The 12,808-nt window shown below is 45.9% G+C and overlaps 1 protein-coding gene across 1 annotated transcript in view; it reads left to right on the forward strand.

Moving 5' to 3' along the window:
* Positions 1-12,802, forward strand: part of LOC106750521 — a 17,002-nt gene extending 4,200 nt beyond the window's left edge. Inside the window, exons 3-4 of the mRNA XM_014630924.1 lie at positions 6,184-6,352; positions 9,209-12,802. Of these exons, the coding sequence (XP_014486410.1) occupies positions 6,210-6,352; positions 9,209-11,729 (2,664 nt within the window). The 5' untranslated portion in view covers positions 6,184-6,209 and the 3' untranslated portion in view covers positions 11,730-12,802. The remainder of the gene's footprint in view (positions 1-6,183; positions 6,353-9,208) is intronic.
* The last annotated feature ends 6 nt before the right edge of the window (positions 12,803-12,808 follow it).

The raw sequence follows: 12,808 nt of genomic DNA on the forward strand, positions 1-12,808 counted from the left end.
CCCCCCCCCCCCGAATTCTCTCCTTGCAACTTTGCATCCGCGCGAAATTGTCCCAAAAGCGCGCGAATATCTCGCGAAAGGATGGTCTATCTTCCGCTGTACAGTGTGTTACAGAATTACTTTGCGGAAAAGAAAGAAAGAAGTCGATACGAGGCACAGTTTTAAGTAGGCGAATCGGCACATCGCTCGCACATGGCGCGATCACACGCTGGACACGTGTCTAGGCCATCTAAAGAAGCCTCTTCGTCAAGTTACATCACGCTACCATAAAGCTATTTTTGTTCCTTCCACCGCGCTTGCGAAAGTAGCAGCCCTATAGGCGATCGGTGAAGCCTACAATAACCCGAACGATCTTTAAGTTACGACTTAATATAAGCAATTTAGCTCTTACTACTGACTAAATGTTGTTTTTCTAGCGACGGGTGTGTTGCTACAAAGCGATTATTTATCCACGTGCGACGGTGACGTTGGAATTTGCGGAACCACGGTATCCTCGAATTCCAGCCGCGCGACGGCGCGCTCTCTATCTGTGTCTGATCAACAACCGTTTAATTAAGATCTGCTTAAACAGTTGCTACCGTGCGTTCACGATGATACGGCAGAAGTCTCACCACTCATCCTCGATATGTCAGCCTGCTCCGAGAGAGAAAAAGAAAGGAAACGTTCCGTTGCATCTGACGGCGCGCGCATCGTTAGCGTTAGTCACTCGTTGGAGAGTTTTTTGCAATAACGTTTCTCAGACACGGTGACGCGCATCTCGGTATTCACCGCCGGTACTGCGAATTTGTCAGTTTGTGTTGCGTATCTGTAGATTTGAAGTGCTGACGGTGAATACCGGAACGCACTTCAGCGTTCGCCGTGTCTGAAGAAAAAATGTTATTGCAAAAACTCCCTGTTTTCATCGCGAAGCGCACTGCTTGAGTAACCCCGGGTGTACCCCTGACTCCTCCGATCAGAAAAGATCGAGCGATTTTCGGCAACGGAAGGTGCGGCTTTCAATGACAGGATAATTGCGGAAGAAGCGTCACACGCGACGCAGACCGGACTCCGCTCCTCCCGTGCGATCCATCTTTTGAGGGGACACACGACGTAATCGAGCACTCCTTCCCTCGATCCCGGCGGAAGGATTTTCAGCAGTTCTCGCGGGGGATGATGGTGGAAGCCCCGAAGAAACCGGACCGAGCGCCGTCGGCACGGAAACAGACACACGCGTCTCGCGCGCTCCGAGAGACAACGGGGAGACGAGCCGTCGATTAGCCGAGTCGGGGGAGATCGACGATGACGATGACGACGACGACGATCTTGCCCATGTGCGTTGTGCGATTGTAAATATACGCCCTGGGAGAAAAAAAAAGAAGGGAGGCGTGTGTGTCGATCCGCGTCTCCGTATGCGTGCGACTGTGGAAATTCCTCGGAGTCGTGAAATCCTGTGTGTCGACCGTGTGTTTCGAATCTCTTTCTCACCTTTCTCTCTCTCTCTCTCTCTCCCCCTCTCTCCTTCCCTTCCTCCCTCCCTCCCTCCCTCTTTCTCTGCTCCTCTGCAAAATATCATTTCGAACACGTGGCAAAACGCGCGCGCGCGCTGCACTTGTCACAGCGCAGCACGGAGGTCCCTCATTGCGCGTGAGGGTCGAGAGCAGTCGCCCGTTCACACCCGAGTCGTTCGTTTTTCGAGAAGGTGAAAATTTCTTATTTTTAACCATCTCGTGACTCACGAGGTCCTTTACGGCCGAGCCGCCGCGCCGTCTGATAATCACGGTCTCGCAACGAAGGTGGAACGATGTAACAACGTTGCTCGTTGGCGCGCTCGTGGCTCGTGAAAATTGCCGATTACGGTGCACCGTGCACTGTAATTTACGGTCGCCCGAAATGCGATGATGACTTCCGAATAATACAGCGAAAGATCGCTGCGAACGCGCTCCGCCAGATCCGTTCTCCCCCCTGCAAAAGAGAAAAGAGACGTTTATTTCCCACACCCCGTTTGATTTCGTGTCACTTGTCGGAACGTTGTTTCGTCAATATCGTTGCGTCCGACTCGTTTTCGCCGGAGCGTCTCTTCACCGAATCAACGAATGTTACTTCCTCTTCCGCCTCCCGAACTGTCATTCGATACTCAGAGATGGAACTCTCCTTCTCCCGAGGATTGCGATGTCTACGATCACGCAAGAATGGAAAATTTCTTCGCACTTACCGTTTAAAGCACCTGGAAACTCGAACTCCGGCTCAAGGATCCTGTAATGTTTACGTTATCAGGGAGCGTGAATCACTTCCTCGCCACTTGATTCTTTTAGAATACTCGAAGATCGAACTACTTGTTGCTGTTGCGGATCGATATTCCCATGTGAATGGAAACCATTTCGTGCTCCTGCTGCTTCAGGCTTGGAAATGAGGTCATTTTCAAGATCAATGTGTCTGTGCTTCCTCTTCGACTGCGAGAAACCCGCAATTCGACCTGCGATCGATAAACACTCGAATATCTTTCCGCACATCTTTCGCGCTGAATGTTTCCTCTCTGGGGTTTTCAGTTCATTCTTTTTTTTTTTTTTGCTTTCAACCTGCATGTCGGAAGATTTGACGATCGTTTAAAAAGAGTAAGCTAAAAGCCGACGATTCGATTGTTGACGTGTACGAGCGTACGCAACGCGCGTGGGTGTATTTGTGTGTCTTGGAGCGTTCCTCTGCCAAATCCTCGGCGCCATCGGAGTTCGCTGTAATAATAAAACCGTCAGGTGCACACGTCACTGTGGGGTTTATCGGGCATTTCTGCTCTCTTCACGAAGATATAAAACGTGTCTCGTGTGCCAACGCTAGCACTAACATGTAGGTCGTCCCATTCCGATCTATTTGATAGCGAAACTGAGGCGAATGTGTTTTCCTGTTTATAGCGGATTGTCAAGAAGCTTTTGAAGTTTGAGACTTTATCTGTTAGGAGAGAGAGAAAGAAAGAGAAAGAGATTTAAATTTCTCGTGCACTAGCCGTTCGTACGCGATTGTGGCCTTTCCACGAGTTTTATTTTGGTATATGGATATAATCGTGCCGGAAACTAATATAGCGGTGAAATTGCTGACTCACCGCTTTTCTTTCGTGAAATTTTAATGATGTTACTCGGTTTATAATTGTTAGTTTGCTTTCAAACTGTAATCTTGTGGAAAATTAACCATTAGAAGTCATGTGAAATTTATTGTTCCGGAAACTAAACGGTGAAAAGACTATTCGGTATATATACGTTAGATTATCTTTCCCTTAATAAAAACAATTTATTAAGTGCAACTCTGATAATTAAAACCTCTTATTTCACATGATATTTGCTTTTATCTGAAAGATATTTAAAATTAAGTCGTGTAAATCAGAACTATAATATATTACTCTTCTTATACTTAACCAAATAATAATGATCAAACTAAAAAAGTGTAAAACATCTTAAAATCGTAATATCTTAAATTCCTCTTCTTAAAATATCTGAAATAAAACAATAAAATTATAACACGATAAAAATAAAAATTGCGTCTGTAATATATTAATAATGAGTACCGACTTCTTCTATAACTGCAACAACGATCATTATCATAACACGTACTTTTAATAATGTCGATTAAAATTAAGAAAATTAAAATAGAAAATTTCTTTGTTAAATGGATACTCGAAAAAAGAAAAAGAAGTAGCTCCCACAGCTAAAAACTAGCTTTCACGGCTAATAAAAGCTAGGTTTGGTAACTAAATTTCAGTTGTATGGACAGCTAATGTCTTTTTTCCGTGTATGCGCACTAAAATTAGCGATTTGCTAATCTATCTAATAATCACAATAATTTGCAATATTCATAATAATTAACAATGTTTAAGTCCTGGTATAAAATCATTTTGTCCGAAATAAATTTTCTATTTTTTTCCTCAACGAAAAAGGAAAAAGAAAAAGATCGATGGCACGACGGTATGTTGCGCAATACAACTTGGGGATTTTGAATCTTTCTGTATTTTTTAATTTCGAACGTAAATAGCGAAATATCTCGTGTGGGTGTTTTCGATAAGTCGCCGTTAGCGTGGAAAGTTTACGCCGTAGTTGCGAACAGCACGGTAAAATCTGTACCCGACAGCTGCGGCGCGCGCATAAATGTCAAAGGTGATCACTCTCGGCGAAACAATCGATCGACTGTGTCAGGATTGAAATTAATTGCCATGTAATAAACCATGAATTAAAGCAGGAGCGATCGCACTGGCTGCGCAAATGCGGGAAGATACGCGCCAACGCACGAGAGTGATTGATAGTGCTGCAACAACTAACTAACCAGCCGCTAGTTTATACTTTAATGCACACGTGCAAGCAGCTTAATAATGCCAAGGATGTTCGTCCCATTACGAATGATATTCGCCAAGCCATCGATGTGAAGGGAAAGCCACTGTCCGAAATTTTTCTCGAAATGGTGTACAAAATAAACATTTTTTTATTCCGCGCTAGTTTTCGCAACGATTGAGTACGAGTTGGCACAAGTGAATATATTCTCCTTGTTAATTTAATAATTTTTTTTAACGTATCGGATGGTTTCATTGAAAAGGATAAATCGATTCACGAGCGCCAATGTATTGGTTTACATTAATCGTTTGATACACGTATTAACTAATAGTTTTCTATTAGATTATTTTAATTATGATCTCTCTTTGATTATCTACGATATCGATGATACATGTAAACGACGGCATACCAAGCTAGTACAATACACATCAAAAAGTCGTATCATACCAGTTTAGTACATGGAAAAAAGGAATTAGCTGTTCATATAACACATACTTGAAATTTAATTACCAGAATGACTCTAGTTTTCAGCTATGGAAGACAAACAACGGAGACAAAGAGAATTGGCTAAATTAATTAAATATCATGTTGCGTTATATGGACAGCTAATTTTTAACTGTGGGAGCTCGTTTTTAGCTGCGAAAGCTACTTCTTTTTGTCGTATAGTGTACGATATCAAATCGATATCAAGTTAATCTGATAAGAAGTTATTAGTTAATGTGCGTATGAAACGACCGGTGTAAATTAGACGATTGATGGAATATCAAAAAAGGTGTATTTTCCTCGATTAATCGAGATTTATCATTTTAAATCTTCATTCAATTCTGTGTCCCGTCGACCGTGATAAGCGTCGCTTGAACATTTATTTCCTTCTCGAAATATATGCGTTCGAGCAGCTTTTATGCTAATAAATCCCATTTAACCGCTTTTCAATCACGTATCCATCCTTGCGTCACTTTTCCGGTCGGGTAGCCGCTGTTAAAATGCATATGAATTGAACTACTACCGCATAATAAAATTTACATGACACGCGTGGCGTATTCCCACCGCTTATTTTTACGTCACCGAAAGAAATGAACAAAGCGAGCTACGATCGCTTCGGATGCGTCGTTCGGTCAAGGAGAGACATCTCGTTGTTCGCTGCCTTGCTCGTGCGATATCACATTTGTTAAATCAGTGCGGGGAGAAAGTTTACTTGCCTGCGAAGAGCGTTGTGCAAGTTGCGACACAAACACGTTGCGCGCGAACATGAGGAATGTACGCCTCCGCGCATTCGGTAATCGAAAATCGTATACCATTTCTCACGTGATCCTTCGCAACTGTCGCAGTGATTAGGAAACATGGAAATGAGAGAGAAAATCGCCTCGCATTCCGGCGATTGATCATTTATTCCCGACGATAACGGACTGCAGAAGAAGCGAATACTTAGGAAATTATTAGCATTTCGAGTTTTAATACCTCCCCTCTTCTCGTTACTCCTCGATACGTAGTGGTTTTGCCGTCGTGCTACCATACTACTAAATAACAATACTAAATACTAATAAAATTGGACGTAATAATAATAACAATAATAATAATATAATAAAAATAAACATGTATATAAACAGCGTGCGCCGCGTTAACTTAAAATAAATATTAAATATTAATCGTGCGGGGGCAGACATTCATAGGCGATGTATCCGTGTAAAAATTAATAAAGAGGATATATTTCTGGAAAATGTATTTTTATTTCCTCCTCTCTGCTACGCAACTACTGAACCGTATCCCGTCGGACGTCTTCAACTCTCTTGATCGTTTTACCATCGGCGAACTACTTGGCTGTCAAAGCGACAGTCAAACCGGACGATGTGTATTCCCCGTCGTTTAATTTCGTTGCTTCTCGGCTCGGTTGCAGATACAAGCATCGCATAAAGTGCGAAAATGAGTGTCATAATCAGGCTGCAAAACCTGGCATGGTCCGCCAACGCATTGGACATACGCCAGTTCTTCCGGGGCTTGAGTATTCCGGAGGGAGGAGTGCACATTGTCGGCGGCGAGCTCGGAGATGCGTTCATTGCATTCAGGTAAATAATCGATCGCGCGAAAAGAAGAACAAGGAAAGGATGTGACCGGACGGCGAATGCATTGGCATCTCTTACTTGCTTTCTGCGCCACCCGATCGAGATCCGATGAACGATGTTAGGCAATTCGAGTAGTTGCAATCTGTCTAATAAGAGCGTCACCGACATAACTTTTAAACTGTTTATTATAAAAAAATAAAAAAAAAAATACACATGTACTATATAATCAGTACTACAACGCTCTTGATAAGTCGTCTAATCATCATCATTGTCAATTACCGCCTGGCACCTTCCAGGTATATTTTTCATCAATATAACAGCATACTCTCGAGACAAAGATCGCCATATTGAAAGAATCTGATTTCATCGTGTCACACTTTTCCCCCACGCAACTTTATCTTCATTAATGCCCAGATATTTTCAATAGGACTTTCGCCTGATTACTGTGATGGTCAGATTGAATGTTTCGATGTTACTTTCTTCCTTCCATTGGGAGCAAAGACGACTCCGATGTTTTGGGTCGTTGTCCTCTCGAAGGATCCAATCCTGACCTTTACATTGAAACCACTTTTTTCGACAGATGATATTGAACGCTTTCTGGTAAATTTTGATCGTTGGCATTCAAATTCTCCGTAAGGTAGATACGAATTGAATCACACGCAGAATCGAATCAATATAAGATCTGAGATAGTTATCGTTAGGTTTGTGTTTCAAACGATCTGTTTTATCATGCTGGTTACCTCCGTGCGCTTCCTCGCTTATTTGAAACAACACGACAACTGTCTCAAGGCCTGTATTGATCCGATTCGCCGCCGTCTACCTACTTTACGCTCCGGTACTCATCCTTAAATACGTCGTTCTTTAGCGACAGTCGGACGACTTGGACCCTCGTCGTAGGGGAGAGTCCTTCTACCTGCTCGTTCAAAAGTTTTCGATATAACGGTTTTCAAACAGAAGTTTGCCCGGTCATGCTCTTATTAGACAAATTGTATTTGATTGTTTTTTTTTTCTTTTACTTGTCTTTTTAGAAGTGATTTGCATTCACAGCTAAAGATCATTTGGGTATAATGCATTTATAATAATCATGCGACAATGCATTAATATCAATAGAATAAAGTGGAAGGTTAAATAATGGATTAAGGAGTCATTCAACAATTACGTTACACAACGAGCAAGGAGGAGGGATATTAGTTTGTCTGACAGCTGTGATGGTAGGAAAGAGGGGAGAGAGTAGGCCATGGAACGTCATAAGCCCTTGGCACACGATGCTTATTTTCGTGCTGGATTTAAAGAAATCCAGTAACAATGTAGAAGTGGAAAGAGGGGATAATATTACATAATATCAGGAAGCTGTCCAAGTATTTTGTGAAAAATGTTTGTGAAAACGAAGGGGATGAGGGTAAAAAATACTCAAACTCCGCATGAAAATTTCGTGATTCTTGAATGGCCTCTTAACAGTGAATAAATATATTTCCGAATATATATTAATAGATTATTATTAGTACGTTAAAGATAATGGATAAAATAAATGAAAGGAATCTAAAACAAAACTATACGAAAGCGAGGTAACATTACGAGCATCATGTTCGTTGCAATTAATTTTAATTTTAACAGTATGGCTCTATCGTAGCTCATTCAAAAGATAATTACATAAGACGCGTTAGAAAGTTCTAATGAGTTGCTGACGCAAGTGCATAAAGGAAAGGTTTAGTTTCCAGCCATTACCGAACTTCATTATTATGGACAGTAATAATGAAATAATTATCTTTCTTCTTGCGTTTAACTCTCTCTCTAAACTAGTAAAATAATAAAATTATCTGACGCACCAGAGATTAATTATCTACGCACATATGTCATAATATCTTAACTTATTATAACCTAATTATAAAATAGTATTTATTATATATGCAAAAAATTAAATTTCAAGTCATTCAAAATTATATAATTATAAATTATATATTATATAAATTTTTGAGAATCATGGGTTATACATATATAAAAGTGATATATGGAGAAAAATAATTTGCTGACCCTATGCTGACCCTATGCTGGATTATTTTGCTAAATCTACAAATTATTTTGCTTTATGAACAAATTGGTAAATGCAGGACAACACCATTTTGTTTCAACAGCAAATTAACAAGGACCAATTGACTCAGCAGAATTTTTCTATCCTGGCAACAAAACTGTTTTTCTCTGATTACGAATAATTCGCTAATTTTATTATGTCAGCTAAGTTTTATCACTGTTACAATGAATACGCAATAACAACAATATACTGAAAGAAGGATTTGGTAACAAATATCAAAATTTGCTTAATATATGCCAACTAAATGTAAACCAAAAAACCCTCTTTTCAGTGTGGTGTTTTGCTACGAAATAACAAAATTATTTTTCTCCTTGTACAAATTTAGAAAATTCCACGAGGACGCCCGTAAATGTCCGAAAGAGCGGTACGTCTTCTCGAAAACAGGAAAGCACTCGTTCTTCTCGGCATGCCTGTTTCGACACCGCACTGAAAAAAGGATTTGGTGAATATTCGCAGACGAAACGTTTGATTATTGCAACCAAATGATTTAGTTCCACATACTATATATACAATATTACAATTCCACATATTATATATTTAATATACAGAACAAAATTCTTTGATTGCAGTAATCAAATATTTGGTCGGCAAATATTCGGCGAATTTTAGCACTTATTATACGAAATCCTTTCTTCAGTGCGCGTCCTTCCAAATCAGATCTTTTACGTGGCAAAAAGAGCACCGTGCTGCGACTAAATCTCACGCGGTGATCGATGAGACGAGTCGCTCGTACGAATCCCACGTAAACGGTCGTCGTTTCGCTGTTGCAGCACCGACGAAGACGCCCGGCAGGCGATGATGCACGACGGCGGCAAGATCAAGGAGATGAAGATCAAGCTGCTGTTGAGCTCCCGCACGGAGATGCAGAAGGTCATCGAAGCCGCCCGGCAGCAGACGCTGAGTCTGCAGACCTTCATGCAGGCGCCGGTGGCGGTGCCGCCGGTGGTCCAGGCGAAGCCGGGCTCGCCGAACGAGAGACGGGACAAGGAGAACGAGAACGAATCGAGCAAGGAGCGCAAGGAGCGTCGCGACAGATCGAGGTCGCGGGACCGGTCGCGCTCCCGCGACCGCGACCGGGACAGGGACCGGCGCGATCGGGACCGAGGTAGAGACCGACGACGACGGGATCGCAGCCGATCCCGGGACCGAGAACGGGACAGGAGGGACCGGCGGCGGCGTCGGGACCGTTCGAGGTCGCGGGACCGCACGAGGTCGCGCGACCGTGACTCGAAGAGGAACTCGACGGGCGATCGGCGGAAGGACGTGAACGAGGAGGACACCAGCGACGTCGTGTGCGTCGGTCAGTTTCACAAGGACAAGCCGCCGGGCGGGGCGAAAAAGCCGCTGGAGAACGGCGTGTGGGAGGTGCCGCCGCAGACGCAGATGCAGGCCGCTCTGCTGGCGCCGGGGATCCTCGGCGCCGGCGTCGCTGCTCTGTCGCAGGACTCGGAGCAGCGGCCGATGAGCTTCGGCACGTCGGTGATCGGCCAGCAGCCGATGCTGCAGTCGGCGGCCGGTCAGTTCAACATAAACGGCCTGAACGGCGTGAGCAACCTGATGCAGCCGCACGTGCCGGCCCTCGGTGGACACACGGTGGGCATAACGCCGAACCTGAACAGCGGCAGCCTGCCCGCCCTGGGCGGCCTGACGACGCGCCCCAAGGAGCCTTGGAGCCAGGGCGAGCAGGGCAGGCTGGACCAGACGCGATTCCCCGGCAGGGGCTCGAATCAGTTCAACAACAACCAGGAGTACGGCACGAACGGCAACTACCGCGGCGCCAGGCCGAACAATCCCTTCATGAACAAGGTGCAGGAGCTCGAGGGCCGTCGCAACCCGCACGCATTCCAGTCCGGTAGCTCGTCGAGCTACGGGAACTTCGAGAAGGAGCGGCAGACGTCCGGCAGGAAGTCCGGCAACTCGAGGTTCTCCAACGACAGCAAGAGCGGCGGCGGCCACTGCGTCGAGATCCGCAACATGCCGCTGAACGCGACCTACTCGGACCTGCGTTACGCTTTTCAGGGCATCCACATTCGCAAGGACGGCATGAAGATAATCAACGACAATCACGGCAATCGCGTCGGCATCGCGTACGTCAAGTTCAGCAAGGCCGAGGGCAAGGAGCTCGCGCTCGGCACGACCAGATACGTGCGGGGTTCCGAGGTGGAGGTGCTACACCTGGACGAGAACATCTTCGACAAGACCGTGAACTCCTACTCGCCCGACAAGGAGAGGTCGGAGGACAATACGGAAAACGACTTCCGCAACTCCACGTGTATCTTGCTAACCGACCTGCCCTCCTTCACCAAGGAGATGGACATCGCCAAGCTGTTCCACGACTGGAAGATCAACGATCTCTTCATCACGAGCAAAGAGGGCGCCACCGCCCAGTGCACGGCTTACGTGCAGTTCGCGCGGCTGGAGGACGCCAAGTCCTCGCTCACCGCGTCGCTCAAGATCGGCAACAAGCCTGTGACCGCGACCGCCATCAGCGAGGACACGTTCTCGCAGGCTAAGCGCGACCACGAGCAGGCCAGCATGAACCAACCGACCTCGTCCGACTGCATCATCATGCGCGGCCTGCCCTTCCAGACGATCGACCGCGATATCTTGGACTTCTTCTCGGACATCGGCATCGTGCCGCATCGCATCCACATGATGCTGAATCAGAACGGCAAACCGGCCGGCGAGTGCTTCTGCGAGTTCGACACGGCGGACGAGGCGCTGCGCGCCACCGCCAAGAACGGTCTGCCGTTCGGCAAGAACGTGCCGACCATCGAGCTGGTGCCGCGCGCCAAGATGCTCGAGACCCTCGGCATGGTGGATCCTCAGCAGATGATCGAGGCTCAGCAACAGCACTTCCCGCCGATACAGGAGCAGAGGCCGCGCTTCACCGGGCCGATGGGCGGCGGCAGCAGCGGCGGCAGCCACATGCCGCCGCGTTTCGGCAACTCCGGCTTCGGGCCGAGGTGTCCGCCCGGGATGATGGGTATGCCCCGGCACATGATGGGACGTCACCCGCCCAACATGGACTACGTCGAGGGCTTCGGCAAGCCCGGCTGCGTGCTCTCGCTGGAGAACGTGCCGTTCAAGGCCGACATCAACGAGATCATCGACTTCTTCGGCGACTTCGACGTCAAACGGGAGAACGTGATACGTCGGTACAACGAGCGAGGCATGCCGACGGGGGACGCGCGAGTGGCCTTCGCCTCACCCAGCGAGGCGCAGCGCGCCCTCAGGGAACTCAAGCACTGCAAGATGCGAGAGCGCACCATATACATGAAGCTCGCGTGAGTTTCCGCCGCTTCGTCCTGAGGAACGTACAGAGACCGACGCTGACGACGGACTTGCTTCACGTCCGATCGCTGAGTCCTCCCTCCGACGTGCTGAAGCCGGGGAGAACCGGACAGTCTTGGTGATCCTTGCCAGCGTGCGACCGGAAGCACCGGGCGATGGTGAGCGTCTTCTTCGCGGCAGACAGTATTTCCTCGTGAATTTCGTGCGACGCTCTTTCGGTTGGTCGGTGTGTATGTGTACATAGGAAGCGTAGATTTTTTAAGAAGTTCGCCGGTCTGATCGTCGCCGTGACATCCCTCGAGTCTCCTCCTCCTCCTCCTCCTCCTCCTTTTTTGTCCACGATGGTCGAGGAAATTCGATCGGTACTCTCGACGCGTTCCGACGTGGGGGTCTGCGCGATTGCGATTCGGTGACGAGTGAAAAAGCGTTCGTCGTTCACGACGTACCTTATTTGAATGGACGATGGAAAAATCGCACCCTGTATTTATATAAGTATATTATATACAATTACGTATGCATTAGTTCTAACGTATTGTAGAATGGACGAGCCACGCGATATTACCGATAGCTGCGGAAATCTCGTTTACTTTACGAAGATGAAAACACAACAGAAATCGGACGTCTCTTTATTCGCAAAGCTCTTGCGATGTAACATCTTTCGATAAACTCGACAACCAATATATATATATATACACGGAAAAAGGAAGATCAGCTGCAGTAGCTAAATTAGCTGTACAATATATGGACACTCCGAAACTTCAGCAGTGTAAGCAATTTTAATTGCTGCATTAGCAAATTCTTTTACTGCTGCTAAAGAGTTTGCTATTGCGGCAATTAAAATTGCTTATGCTGCTAAAATTTCAGGTTACAACTAATTTTAGTTATTGCGGCTAATTTTCTTTCTCTTCCGTGTATTCATACCTGGATATAATTCGGGTGCTTCTACTAATTATTTCAATTGGTATTCTCAGTTGCGGAAGTTACGATATTCTCCAAGATCGATTGCTGCGGAGAATTTGTGTTCCGACGTGTTAATGACAGAGAGAGAGAGAGAGAGAGAGAGAGAGAGAGAGAGA

This window comes from Dinoponera quadriceps, unplaced genomic scaffold (assembly GCF_001313825.1).
Source record: "Dinoponera quadriceps isolate SergipeBrazil2010 unplaced genomic scaffold, ASM131382v1 scaffold5977, whole genome shotgun sequence".
Taxonomy (NCBI): domain Eukaryota; kingdom Metazoa; phylum Arthropoda; class Insecta; order Hymenoptera; family Formicidae; genus Dinoponera; species Dinoponera quadriceps.